The 14,064-nt window shown below is 36.6% G+C and overlaps 2 protein-coding genes across 4 annotated transcripts in view; both read right to left on the bottom strand.

Annotated features, from left to right (window-relative positions):
• Positions 1–248: 248 nt before the first annotated feature.
• LOC138865036 (uncharacterized) lies at positions 249–4,802 on the bottom strand. Its single transcript, XM_070134074.1, has 2 exons — positions 4,494–4,802; positions 249–4,385 (listed from the first exon to the last, which is right to left on the bottom strand). The coding sequence occupies exon 2, from the start codon at positions 4,154–4,156 to the stop codon at positions 2,597–2,599; it is 1,560 nt and encodes a 519-aa protein (XP_069990175.1). The 5' UTR covers positions 4,157–4,385; positions 4,494–4,802; the 3' UTR covers positions 249–2,596.
• A 232-nt stretch (positions 4,803–5,034) lies between these two features.
• LOC113802304 (uncharacterized) overlaps positions 5,035–14,064 on the bottom strand; it is a 9,931-nt gene continuing 901 nt past the window's right edge. The window contains exons 2-6 of one of the 3 annotated variants that reach the window (XM_027352855.2): positions 11,728–11,993; positions 11,443–11,611; positions 11,243–11,334; positions 11,024–11,108; positions 5,538–5,676 (exon numbers count right to left, since the gene is read on the bottom strand). In XM_027352855.2, coding sequence (XP_027208656.1) covers positions 11,031–11,108; positions 11,243–11,334; positions 11,443–11,611; positions 11,728–11,993 — 605 coding nt within the window. In that variant the 3' untranslated portion in view covers positions 5,538–5,676; positions 11,024–11,030. Of the gene's footprint in view, positions 5,677–11,023; positions 11,109–11,242; positions 11,335–11,442; positions 11,612–11,727; positions 11,994–14,064 lie in introns of all 3 variants that reach the window. The other 2 variants (XM_070134075.1, XM_027352851.2) reach the window with 2 other exon arrangements.

Here is a 14,064-nt window from a genome sequence, read left to right as displayed (position 1 = left end):
TGGAAAAGATTATAGCAACCTGTTGGGTGCATATCCTAATCATGAAGTGGGGCCGACATAGTTATTTTCTTTTGAATTAAAAGCTAGGAGGTTGATATATTTTTTTAGATTCCACTGGGAGACAAGTTTAAAAGTTTGGGAACCTCTAATCTAAATTTATGTATGTTACTTTCTAACAATCGTATGATGACCGATGTGACAGTCGAACATTTCTGACTTTGGTCATTTTTTATGCTATTTAAACCATGTTTCAGTTTGTTTCCTTTATTCATTTAATAAATTTCTTTCATGATTCCTTATGGAACGATGGCACGACAATTGTTGGCCATCATGAAGAATGATGATGAGCATGAACAAAATCGTGACTACAAAATAATGTACATGATTGATATGCAATTTGAATACCAAAACAATAATGTTATTTACGCTCCAGAACAGCGGTTCTCCAACAGAGGGTCATACTCCCAATCTTGGTGAAATTATATTGAAGCAAAATACATTCTCTTAATCTATTAAATTAACTTACAAGGATATTTACATCTGATCTACATTTCATTTCAACTCTAAACAATGGCAAATTACGATATGACTAACAAGTTTACATTTAATTATGAGCACGAAACAAAAATAAACTGGAATGTAAATTAAATGAATATCACTTACATGGTTCTTCTAAGCTATGAGAAATATTTATATCACACTGAATCATCTTACCACTAATGTAAATCCTATACAGCGAGTACAAAAATACGAAACCACGAAATTACATTCAATATCTTAGCACCTTCGTTGCTCTTTTTTGGTTCTTTTGTGGATACTCTGGTCTCTAACAAACTCAATCTGTGAACAAGTTTCTCTACATGACACTGCATGAACATATTTTCCCTGATTATCTAAATCTGAAGCTGACATTAGCATCTTTGTTTTTCTTACATGTTTATCTATTTATGATTAATTTATGTAAATTGCTGATTAACTACATATTTCTGTGTTGTTTTATCCATGTATTTCTTACCTGTGGTACTTGTAAATACTCTCTTTTCAGTCTGGAACACAGCTCATGAGCTAAATATTGAATCCTTCTCCATTGTTTTCTAGAAAACATTTCGGCCCTTTCATAATTTTCTATAGAAAGCTTCAAAATTCTGGACTTCAGAGTAAGAACTACATTTGGCGTTCGTGGCACCAGATATCCAGAAGAGTTCATTATGTCAACCGTTCAAGGAAGGTCATTTGCAATACATTCTGCTTGTTATAAAAGTCTTTAGAGGCATCATCTAACTGAGAACTATGCTTAACTAATAACACTGAAAGTACATTCTTGACAGTGTGGCTTCGACGTTCCAAAACTCTGCTTATCTAAAAGAGCATAAGGAACGATATATTCTGGCTAATCACAGTGGTCTTTCATTAGTACGATTCTTCTCTCAATTTAATCCATGTCCTTCAAACAAGCAATTCGTTAATTTTTTCACCGAGAGCCGTCTGACAGACTGGGTCTCTTGATCCTTCAAAGCAACGACAAGCATCCTATGGACCAATTTTCAGGGTATTAGCAGAATCTAGAGAAATTCTTGACGTATAAGTAAACAGTATACCATCTTCTGAAATCTTTGCGATCTTACCTACTATATAATGTACAAAGAATTCTACGGAAGAATGAGTAGATCATAAGTTTCTAAAGATCAGTCGTTTTCTGCTCCTATACATAACACACGTTTCTGCATACAGTTCACTTTGGAATGCGGTTGCTACCAAGAGACGAATCTTTCTATGGTAGAACCATGCTTCTAAGGTATACTGGCTTTTTTTTTCCCCAATTCACATTTCTTCCACCTGCTCTTATAATTCTCTTGCCAGCAACCATAGATATAAACGTTTCCTTTTACTATATGGACCATTTACATTTTCTTTTTGAATGAGCACTTTTATATCTTCAGGAAATATTTTTGTTTGAAGTTTGATTATTTCAATTTTGCCGTTTTAAATTTCTTCAATACTCATTGAAATATACGTAGATTCATCCGTGGTCTTTAATTCTATTCTCATTTTACACACAATGGAATTGCTCTCGTAGGCTTGTGTCACATTGTAAAAATGAAATAAAACAGAATTATATATATAGCTACAAAACAAAAATCGAATGAAAAAATCTCTGAGACAAGACAAGCTTCTTTACTACTGGATCATCTTCCCCTACAAAGTATTCATGCAGATTTGGTATTACATATACAATTCTCCATAAAAATATGGACCTATGGCTACTACAAACTATAACCTTGGAATAGTTACTGCCTTCACGGGGTACTCTAGATTTAGCCATCAAAGCTGCATAGTGAATTTATCCATTGTCATTAGTCGTCCTTGATTAGCAACTGTTAAATGATGAAGTTCAACTTGTTTGACCTCCATACTCTTCAATTTGACTTAATCATTTTTCATTGCTCCAATCTGAGCTTTATACTTTCTGGGGGTGCTTCATTCTATTCTACACCATTTGTGCATGTCTTCCTCTTTGTCTTTTAAGATAATTATCTGAATCAGTAACGACTGCTAGTGTTTCAAGACAAAACGATAAAATGATTATTCTTGTAGGTTAATATACTTCCATTTGTAATGAGCCCAGGACATCAACAATGGCTGATATATGACTAGAAGGTTTAAAACAACCATGCTTCGGATCAAGGAAAATTCTAATGCTTTTCACTGTGTGAGGACCGTTTGAATCGCCATTACACTTTGATCTGCTGTAAATGCTGATAACACGTTCAAGGAACTTTGAAGGTACCCAGTCCTTCTCTTCAGTCTGTGTGACCTCTTTAAGAAATAGTGTCAGGATTTGCCTCTGATCTGGAACATCTCCAATGCTGATGGCATATGAGTGCCAAACTCTACCATGCCTTTTACTTTGCAGCCGGGGAAACCACCAAGGTTCAAGGACATTGTTCAGGAATTTGCATGCAGATAGTACAAACTGTTTTTCTTCTGCTAACCTAGAAGAGATCATGTCTTCTAGTTGTGTCATCACATATGTCCATTTCCCCTTTTCCTTTGTTTTGGTGATATAAACAGAAGCTTCCTTTTGTAAACAGTCAGTCACTAATGGCGGAAGAGCATCAGTATCCTCTGGATATTCGTTCTTAAGAACAGGGACAATTAGTACCTTCACTTGCCATGTTATTCCTTTAGCATACCAAACCAAGTTAATACTCACGCCAAGTTTCTCCAAGGCTATACAAGGATACGATCGCCAAACAGTCGAACATTTAAATTTATAGGTAGAAAGAGTTTCTTTAACTTCTTCATAAAAATCAATTACATTTTCATCCCACTTCTTTGCTCTCCAATCAGCAATGTATGATTTGAAACTATTATTATCTGAGATGTTTAATTGTTCCATTTTTTTCTGGAGAAGTAACTTTACTTTATTTCCCTCTTGTGGCTCACTAAGGACATCAAGGCCATATTCCTCAGGCAGGAGTAATAGCGTGAAGTTCTTCACAAGTGCTTCGTATCCTTCAGCAAGCTGCTCAGCACTTATGGGCATAATTGATGTGTCCTGAGTTGCTCCAGTGTGACCACGCGACTGATAAGCATGCAGATAAGCCACACATTCCCTTTGGCCTTTCATAGCTGCCACGTGTGCAGCTGTGAACCCATCCTTTGACTGAGCTTCAATATATGCTCCATTGAAGAGCAGGTACTGCACCATAGCTAACTTGCCGTAGAGTGCTGAGACATGTAACATAGTAAAGCCACTTACGTCATCAATTACTCGGTTGAAATCAGTATGTTCACGGAATTTATTTAGAAGTAATACTAGACCATAGCCAGATATGCATAACATCATATCTCTGCTAATGTCGTATTTTATACCATTTAGAGCATTATTGAATTCTTGAAGAAGGGAACCAGGCTCTTCTCCTGCTAATAATTCCATTCTCTTGCAATTCTGTTCGCATTTCTTAATCTCACATTTCAAAGCTTCCTTGTACAACGTATTAGGAAGCCAATTGTCACTTCCAACAGAAATAGACATGTTTAGATCTCTGAATAAGATGTACAATACATTTTCCTTGTTGCTCTTCAATGCGCTTTTCACTGGTGTGTCTTCCCGTGGCATGGGGTGAAGATGGATATCCTCCAGACCAAACATCTGACATGACAGCGAAAGTCCAAGTCATGCAGCAGTGCAGAGTAACTCTCTAGCCTTTCATACTGCGGTCACTTTTGTGTTCACATTCTCTGGCGAATCTCCATGTGGTTTTAGGGCCAATTTTTTCAATATCCATTGCAAGTTCTTCTATATTTTTTCGTAATTCTACTTGTTGCGTATTGTTTCCTGTTATGCAACTGGCTTCATACTGCAGCTTGTTGACGTATTCCTATAAAGGAAGAAAGACTTGTTAAACAATGATGTATATATTTAAACACACAGACAATTACTGAACTCTAACGCATTTTTTAAAATTTTCATTTATTTTATAGATTACCTTTCTCAAAATGGCAGGCAGGAGAGCTGGAAGATTACTTCTGTCCTGAGCAGCTTCCAAGGGTGTGATGCACTCTAAAGGCAAGCCACAAAGAGGAGCTCAGGCGCACAACAACATCAGGCCAGCCTCTAGGCTTCCTCGTTTCACCGCTTCTATCAAGGGGTCTTGATTGGCATCCAGAGGAAGGATATTGACTGTGTTCAGTGATAACTCTCTTAGTTTTTCTACATAATTTTCTTGAGCAGCAGCAGCAAGTTCTTTTAATGAATAGCTGTCTTCTGTGTTAACATTGACCCAGTTCTAATACTCCTAAAATACAAAATAGAAGTTTATTTATATATGCCTTTTAATTTGTGCATGATATCACTATATATATATATATATATATATATATATATATATATATATATATATATATATATATATATATACATATATACATATATATATATATATATATATATATATATATATATATATATATATATAGAGAGAGAGAGAGAGAGAGAGAGAGAGAGAGAGAGAGAGAGAATACAAACCTGTTGTAGGTAATTTGATAGCTGAACATTTCCATTTTGTTTTGCGATTTCATGAGGTAATTGTTTTGAGCAGTCGTGAACTGAGCGACAGCCAAATTCTATTAGAATCCTGGCCATATCTATCCATACTTTAGGTCCTTCGGCATATCGGCCATCTCGCAGCAGAGAGCGGCCTGAAGTAGCCGCTTCCGCCACGACGTGAAGACACGTGCGATTTAGACGTTATTGCTAACTGAGTTTATTTAATCTCTACGTAGTTAATGCATGTCAGTAAAAACGGGAATAAAAAACTGAGATTTGTTCCAACATTTTTCCGAATGAAAGTAAAAAATAATGTGTTAGTCTCATGATTCAGAATAATGCAAAACATGGAAAGCGATGGGCTGCAAAATCTGCTTACCTTCGTAGTCTCGGGTACTTACATAACAGTCATGGTTTTCTAGCAGAGAGCGCAAACTTTCCAGCGTCCATTTAGGATAGCCATTATCATCCTTCGCAGAGACAGCATGATGCAGGATGGTCTTGCCGTCAGTGTCTCGCAGTGTGGCTGGGAGTTCGTAAAAGCGGAGTAATTTATCCACTCCTTGACGGTAATGGCCACTTTTCGCTGCCACCATTACCTCGTCCTCACGCCGTAGGTATTCCTGGTAAAAGAAATTTTACATTATGTGTGTTTGGGGATATAAATGCATGCACTCACTAACAGGTTCCGAGCACACACACACACACACACACACACACACACACACACACACACACACACACACACACACACACACACACACACACACACACACACACAGAGTAATGGGCATCGATACACAGAATTGTCTAAGACAGTTAAAGCGATATCAATACCAATACATGTATCGCCGATACATTATTGTATGAAAATCTCCAAATTGGTATGTAATTAAGTAAAAACAAGATAAAGAGAGCGTAGAGAGAGAGAGCAGGAAAACGAGAAAGAGAACAAGAGAAAGAGAAAGAGATGGATAGAGAAAAAATCAGGGAGATAGAAATTTATATATATATATATATATATATATATATATATATATATATATATGTGTGTGTGTGTGTGTGTGTGTGTGTGTGTGTGTGTGTGTGTGTGTGTGTGTGTGTTTGTCTCCCTCTCGCTCTCTCTCACTCACTCTCTCTCGCTCTCTCTCTCTCTCTCTCTCCTCTCTCTCTCTCTCTCTCTCTCTCTCTCTCTCTCTCTCTCTATATATATATATATATATATATATATATACATATATATATATGTACATATATATATATATATATATATATATATATTTATATAGAAACACACACACATATATATATCGAGTGAGAGAGAATGTGGGGGAAAAAGAGAAAGGGATACATATATATATATATATATATATATATATATATATATATATATATATATATATATATATATATATATATATAGATAGAGAGAGAGAAGGGGGGAGAAAGGGAGGAAGAGAGAGATTATATATATATATATATATATATATATATATATATATAAAGAGAGAAAGAGAGAGAGAGAGAGAGAGAGAGAGAGAGAGAGAGAGAGAGAGAGAGCGAGAGCACCCGTCCTCGCAAGGAATAGATCACCAGCAACCATCTGTAAAAGCCTAGCAGAGCCTGTCTCCAGACACGCCTTTGGTGTTTAAGACGTTGCATACAGGCTCGAAAACGAGACTTTTACGTGGCCGAGTTATGTAAACAATACGCTAAAGGCCACATACCTATACCCCCGGCAACTGCCTTCCTCCTTCAGTGGAAGCAAGTGTTCAGTCTACTTTGTCGTTTGACAGGAGAGGAGAAACAGCAAGAGAGAGAGATGACACATGGGGTCTCACTCGTCACGACTCTGCCCTCGGCGCCCAAGGAGACGGGTCACTTGTGGGGTTTCACATCTACCTTCCTCAATAAACCCAACAAGTCAAGAACCCCTCTTATTCCCCTGCACCAAGTCCAACCTCATACATTTACAATACATATACATATACTGTATATATGTATATATTATGTATATAAGAATATATATATATATATATATATATATATATATATATATATATACATGTATATACAAATATATATGTATATACAAATCTATATATAAATACATATATATGTATAAATATATAAATATGTATATATATGTTTGTATATAAATATATATATTCATACAAATATATATCTCTACATATATATATATATTTATATATATATATATACATTATATATATATATATATATATATATATATATATATATATATATATATATATATATATATATATATATTGAGTACATCCATGAAACCTACACCAAAATGTTCCTCTACCAACACATAATAAGAATCAATCATTCTTAAGTGTCAAAATTTTGGACAAATCCACTTAAGAACGATGGACAATAAAACTTGCAGGATATGTTTCCCGAGACATCTTGACAGCATCCAAGCCTTTCTTAAGTATCTCCATGCTGAATATGACAACTTAAGAACACTTTAAATCGGGCATTGTAGTGACCCCAATTGTATAGTATCATTTGACATGCCTGTGTGGCGATAATAACCAGTAGCGAAATGGAAATAAACAAATGTTATTTGATACAACAAATATATGAAAACACATATACCGGAAGACGGAATTTGGGCGGTTCACTACCCCTGACCTCTTCTTAAGTGGCTTTTATTCCCACATAACCGACAATTAAGAATTACCAATATGATATCACCATACCATAAAGTATATTTTGTAAAGGTTTCACTGATGTACTCAACATGCTGATTAAAAGTGGTAATTAGCATTAATTAGGTCGTTCTTAAGTGGCCAAACCCACAACGTGTTCACTTAAGAATGGCCATTTAGGGATCCACGGCCCCTTAGGTGTTCAACCCAGGTGTCAAACCTTTTGTACTCGACATGCTGATTAAATCTCTCTGGGCTCTCTGACTGAAATGCCCTTCTCAATAGTAACCGAGTCCTTTGCACCTAAAAACTATGCAAATTCTGGGGAGTATTTTACTGAGCCTTTCACTCAAATCCCACACTACAGCACTCCGCTCAGTGAGTTACATGTGATGTTTATGAAAAGTCTGAATGCTCCGCTGAGCGAAGTATTTCCCTCATTTAGGCGGGTCCCTTGAGTGTAGATTAGATTATTTATTTAACCTACTTTCAAGCAAATTATAAGTTTTACCGTAAAACAAAATATCTTTCATGTCAATATAAAAGAATTATACATTTTTAAAACACCATATACATGAAAAAGTGAATATAGCGCGGTATATATTAACCGACTTGTTTAAAATCCGCGTCCGATTGCATACCGTCGAGTCCCAAATGCTTCGTGTTTCTTTCGAAGCTGCCGCCGAAAATTTCGAAATAGAAAAAACTTAACTTTAACCCCAAAGCTGTTGAGGACTGCTGATTATACTGAAGATGAGGAGTTGAGCCACTTGGAACTAATAGAGGTGAAGAAGGAGTTAATAAAGGAAAAAATTGGGCCTAACCTTACAATACAAGACAAGCGCAAGGCTTGGGAGTGGATTCACTCCCGCCACAGTGTCACAAGCACTTCCATTTCTGCAGAGATAGGACGTGTACGAGGGCTTATTTGACTTCTGATCATTTCGGTTACATATATTTATCCTTCTCGATCTAATCTGAACCGTTTCTTCAATTCGTGATCACTTTAACTGTTCAGCACATCTTTTCTTGTCCGGAATTGCCTCATACTTCGTTGCCTCACTCGCTGTTGTGCTGTTTCCAGTGCTGTTGCGTGGACTTGAGTGGGGCACGATGTGCTGAGTGTCCTCCCGTAGGACACTTAGCCACATCGTCCAGTTGAGTGCACTTCGGGACGCTGAGTAGTTTAATAAATAAGACCTAGGTAAACTACTCAAAACTGAGTGCTGCATCCATGAAATTTCGTCTGCCAAGTACACTTGAGGATAGTATTTTGATAAATACCGCCCCTGGTTCACTGTCAGACGAGCTGCATAACAAGCATCAGTAGCTTCCAGCATCTGCAAGATGAAATTCTGTCTTGTTCTTGGGCGTTCACTAATCGATTTTTGAGCTGCATTAAGCCTTTTATGCTTGAAGATGTACCACAGAACTAAAAGGTCCGCTAAGTTGTCGAGCGCCGTGAAACGACCAGAAATTGCCTCAGCTAACCCCCGGACACACTCCCCCTCCCTAAGTGTGTTCATATGAAACACCTTGGGATGGTCATTGGTCATTTATACATATACATACAAACATACATACATACATACATACATACATATATATATATATCTGTGTGTGTGTGTGTGTGTGTGTGTGTGTGTGTGTGTGTGTGTGTGTGTGTGTGTGTTTATACACACGCACACACACACACACGTATATATATGTTTATATACATATATATATATATATATATATACAAACATATATATATGTATATATATATACATATATATATATATATATATATATATATATATATATATATAAGCATACGTATATATATATATATATATATATATATATATATATATATATATATATATATGCGTGCGTGTATTCATACACACACACACACATGTGTATATGGTTATATATATATATATATATATATATATATATATATATATATATATATATATATATATATATATACAAACACACACACACACACACACACACACACACACACACACATATATATACAAACATATATATATGTATATATATATATATATATATATATATATATATATATATATATATATATATATATATATATATATACAAGCATACGTATATATATATGTATGTATATATATATATATATATAAATATATATATATATATATATATATATATATATATATATATATATATATAACATCCAACGGTATTTCTGTTCAATATTTCTATGAACACAATTATGCTTGAGATGAACTGTAGGAGCCTCTATCCTATAACGTCCCAAAGTGGGATAAGATATCGGCCAAAACAATGTCTAAAATGAGGAAAAGAAACAGATTGAATGAATAGGTAATTGTGTAATAATAAAGTAAAAAGAACACGTCAAGCTCCGCAGGGGGCTCAGAAGCTTCAGTCATCAACAAGCGCTTTCCCTTCATGTTGCTTAATAGTATTCTGTCTCCACCAGTGATTCCGCTGGGTACGACGGGTAGCCCCCGGGATACCACGTTTGCAAAATGAAATAAATTATTTAGTTTATCTTCGGAGTCACATGGAGCCCACATACAAAGGCATTTACAAAGATTTAGTATAGTTTCTGTGTAACAGGAACCCCATGAACAGTATCTCATCATAGAAGCATAAATTTAGTTATTTTGTTTTGCTTTTCTTATTTAGTTTTCAATGTTCATCATGCTTCGTGCCAATTACTTTTTCTTGCAGTGTTTCACGTTTATGTGGACCTGTACTTTATGCTTATTTCGCTCCATCAAGCATTCATGGAACAAGCGGAGGTACAGGATGTTAAATAAACATCGTGTTTATTTAACTTGCTTTTTGGTTACTGGAGGGGTTTAGGTTAAAGATGTTGCTTAGAGGAATGTGTGAATGCAGTGTGCTGCCATGGAAAAGAATGATAACGAGGAAGCACTGATCTGCACTTTCAAAGGTATTTATTGAGTAATGTATGGGTACAGTATCGAAACTGTTTTACAACAAAACTAAGAAGATATATAAAATAAATGAATTTGTTTAATGTACATTAAGAAAACTAAATATTTGAAGCAAGATGCTCGCCCCTTGAAAGTGCAGCTTCTGCTGCAATTTTACTGACCGAAATGAAGGAATATAGGAATTGGGAACCATTTGAAATATTCTGTCGTTTTCGTGACTATGAGGTTGCTTGCCTTCTCTATATAATATAACAACATCCACAAAATCATACGCAAATTAGGTTTTTAAAATATCTACGATGAGAAATGGGTGCATCACAAATATTTACTTGTCTTTTAATAGACCACGGGTTGTCTTCTGTTGAGAAGTTGCTCAGATTCATCTGACTGTCTCTCCTCACTCTTGGCCTGCAACTGTTCATTTAAAATCATCCATGAATCGTTAGATCTAAAAACAGTCATGATTCGTCTGAACAAAGTTCCTTTTGAGTTTAGTGAAGGGATATATCATGTTCTCAAAGGAAGCAACAGGAACTCATCCTACTGACCTTGCACTGCAAATAGAGAGCTACTGCCACAGCTACAGCAAGGACCAGTGTGACTACCACAAGCAAGACACTTAACAGAATGCCGACTCCACCTTCACATGTAAGCAAGAGCTGGCGTTAGCATTGGTATCATACTAATGCAAAACCATACTATATGCACAAATAAGAGGAGGATCACAGAGTGCGGTGTTATCACTGACCATTTTGAGGCGCTTGGGCAGACTGTTTTGGATCAGACGTGGGGTTGGGGTTAGGATTGTGGGCATGGAGGAGGACGTAGAAGTAGTCTCTGACGCGACCCGTAATCACCAAACTTCGTGGCATCTCACTCATGAAAAGGCGTTTGCCAGGCGTATCGTTTGCCCCGGCCTGGAATAAATAGATATACAGTTAAATCACATACCAAAATATCATTACCAATGGCAAATCCATTAAACACTCGCACAAAATCCATTAATAATGATTATTAGGTGACATTTACTAACATTCACATCACACATGGGCACTCTATGTGCGCCGTAATAACAGGCGATGGTTAGGTAGTGCTGTGTGAAGGCTGGGAGGGGGTGGCCAGCGGTCCCGTCGACATGAACAGATATCCCCGACTCGCGATACGACAGTGTCGCCCTCGCCCCGCCAAGGCCGATGGTGGGCTGTACCTTATGGCCTGAGAAGATGCTCAGAAAGTGCTGTTCCGGGCCGCTTAAGGGCACGACCACTGGTGCTCCTGTCGCGTTCCACACCCGGGCATCTAGAAAGGCCAACAGATTCCTTTTGTCCGGCACACTTTCTGTTTCCCATTTTCGTTTACTGATAAACGCAGGCTGATAGATAGGTAAATGAATAGACAAGTAGGTACCTCGCCATTTCGATATATATATATATATATATATATATATATATATATATATATATATATATGTATATGTTTGTATGTACACACACACACACACACACACACACACGCACACACACACACACACACAAACACACACACACACACACACACACACACACATATATATATATATATATATATATATATATGTATATATATATATATATATATATATACATATGTGTGTGTGTGTGTGTGCGTGTGTGTGTGTGTGTGTGTGTGTGTGTGTGTGTGTGTGTGTGTGTGTGTGTGTGTGTGTGTGTGTGTGTGTGTGTGTGTGTGTGTGTGTGTTTGTGTGTGTTTGTGTGTGTGTGTGTGTTTACGTATGTATATATATAGATATATATAAACAAATACTTATATGTGCATATATATGCATACATAAATGAATAGATAGATCGAGAGAGAAATAGGCAGGTAGATAGAGAGAGCGAAAAAGAACCGGGCAAATGGCTCGTTTGTAATTGTGTCCGAGGGGTGTAAACCACGTACGTACTTCCTATTGTATTTTCCCAATTCCACATCAGCATGCTGTGTGTGCATTAGGGAGAAATGTTTATATGATAAGTCATTTCTATTCTCAACCTAAACGTGTCAATGTGTCATTACAAAACTGAGACATAAGTGACAATTGTGGACATAGCCTATTTACTGCTTCCTCGCATTCTGTCAAGAGCCTCCGACTGCTCCATCCCCAAGGAACCTGATGAACAATCCTAAGATTTTTACAATACGCATGTTATATCCCCCGTCCTCCCAAAAATAGTTTTAGAAATTTCTGTTATGATTTATAACATCAAAACAAATAATGTGGCATACCTTTGTTTTCTTGGTGAAAAATCATGATCCAGACATTACATAAATATGTGAAGAAGAATGAATGTAAAATTTTAAATTTCCTTCTTGCATGGAAAATTAATAAAGCGAGCTCGAATTGTATGCCGAAATAGACATTTCAATTAGCCCAGAAAAATACCTAATGAGGAACTGCGATTTACCTAACAGTTGAGAGTGACATTGCTCCCCTTAACTTTGACGTAGTTCGGCTCCAGCAGGTCCCTTGAGAAGTTTAGGAAGATGCTTCAATTATCTGCGATCGAAGTGATGGTATAATTTGAGTTTATGGAAATGTAGTCTCTCCATCCTTCTCCAGGTGACTATGGAAACTTGTATGCCAACGATGTTTTTTTCCTCGAACATTCTCGTTACAGTAAGAGAGACGTCTTCTGATGTCACGACCACTTTATCATACGTCATCCTCTCATGCGAGTCCTTGAAGATCACCCTCAGTTCGAATATACTGGAAGTGTGATCAGCTGGCTTCCTTGCACTCACGTGGGTCTCCGACCACACGAGGTGCTCTCTCCATTCTGGCTTCACTGTGCAACCTTTGAATATATCGGACGGAAAAGAAGCGAGGGAGAAGAAAATGGAGAAATGTTATCATTTAGGTTTATGAATATGTCCTACGGTATGCTATTTGATAAAAGACAAACGACTTTATTTAGCACTTCATATGACGAAGCTCAACAGTGCGAACAAAATGTCAGCTCTGATTTTAATTGGGAATGAAAAAATAACTCAACAATTTCCACGATCAGCTACACAACAGAAGATAAGTCACTGACAAAACATACTGAGACGAGGAAGAGATTGTTGGCGTATTCTCTTGCAAAAATGATCTATCTAAAAATATAAACCACTCCTTGCAGAAGCGGTGGTAACTTCGCCTTCCGACTCCGCACAACCTACAACTTGGTCGGAAGTAGAGGCGGACGATATGCATCATTCCGAAATTGGCAGAGCAGGTATTACAAGTATGTTGTGTGCTAAGTAATGCTCAAATGTACAGATAATAATTGTCATATATTTCAATCTATGTGATTTTTAAATAGACGTTACATTTCGTATTCCTATATTTTTT

Source organism: Penaeus vannamei, chromosome 19, assembly GCF_042767895.1.
Source record: "Penaeus vannamei isolate JL-2024 chromosome 19, ASM4276789v1, whole genome shotgun sequence".
Classification (NCBI taxonomy): Eukaryota; Metazoa; Arthropoda; class Malacostraca; order Decapoda; family Penaeidae; genus Penaeus; species Penaeus vannamei.
This window is presented reverse-complemented; position numbering and strand designations above follow the sequence as displayed.

Bases quoted from the DNA above. Each gene is read 5' to 3' on its own strand.
- LOC138865036 (XM_070134074.1), bottom strand. From the start codon at position 4,156: ATGTTTGGTCTGGAGGATATCCATCTTCACCCCATGCCACGGGAAGAC.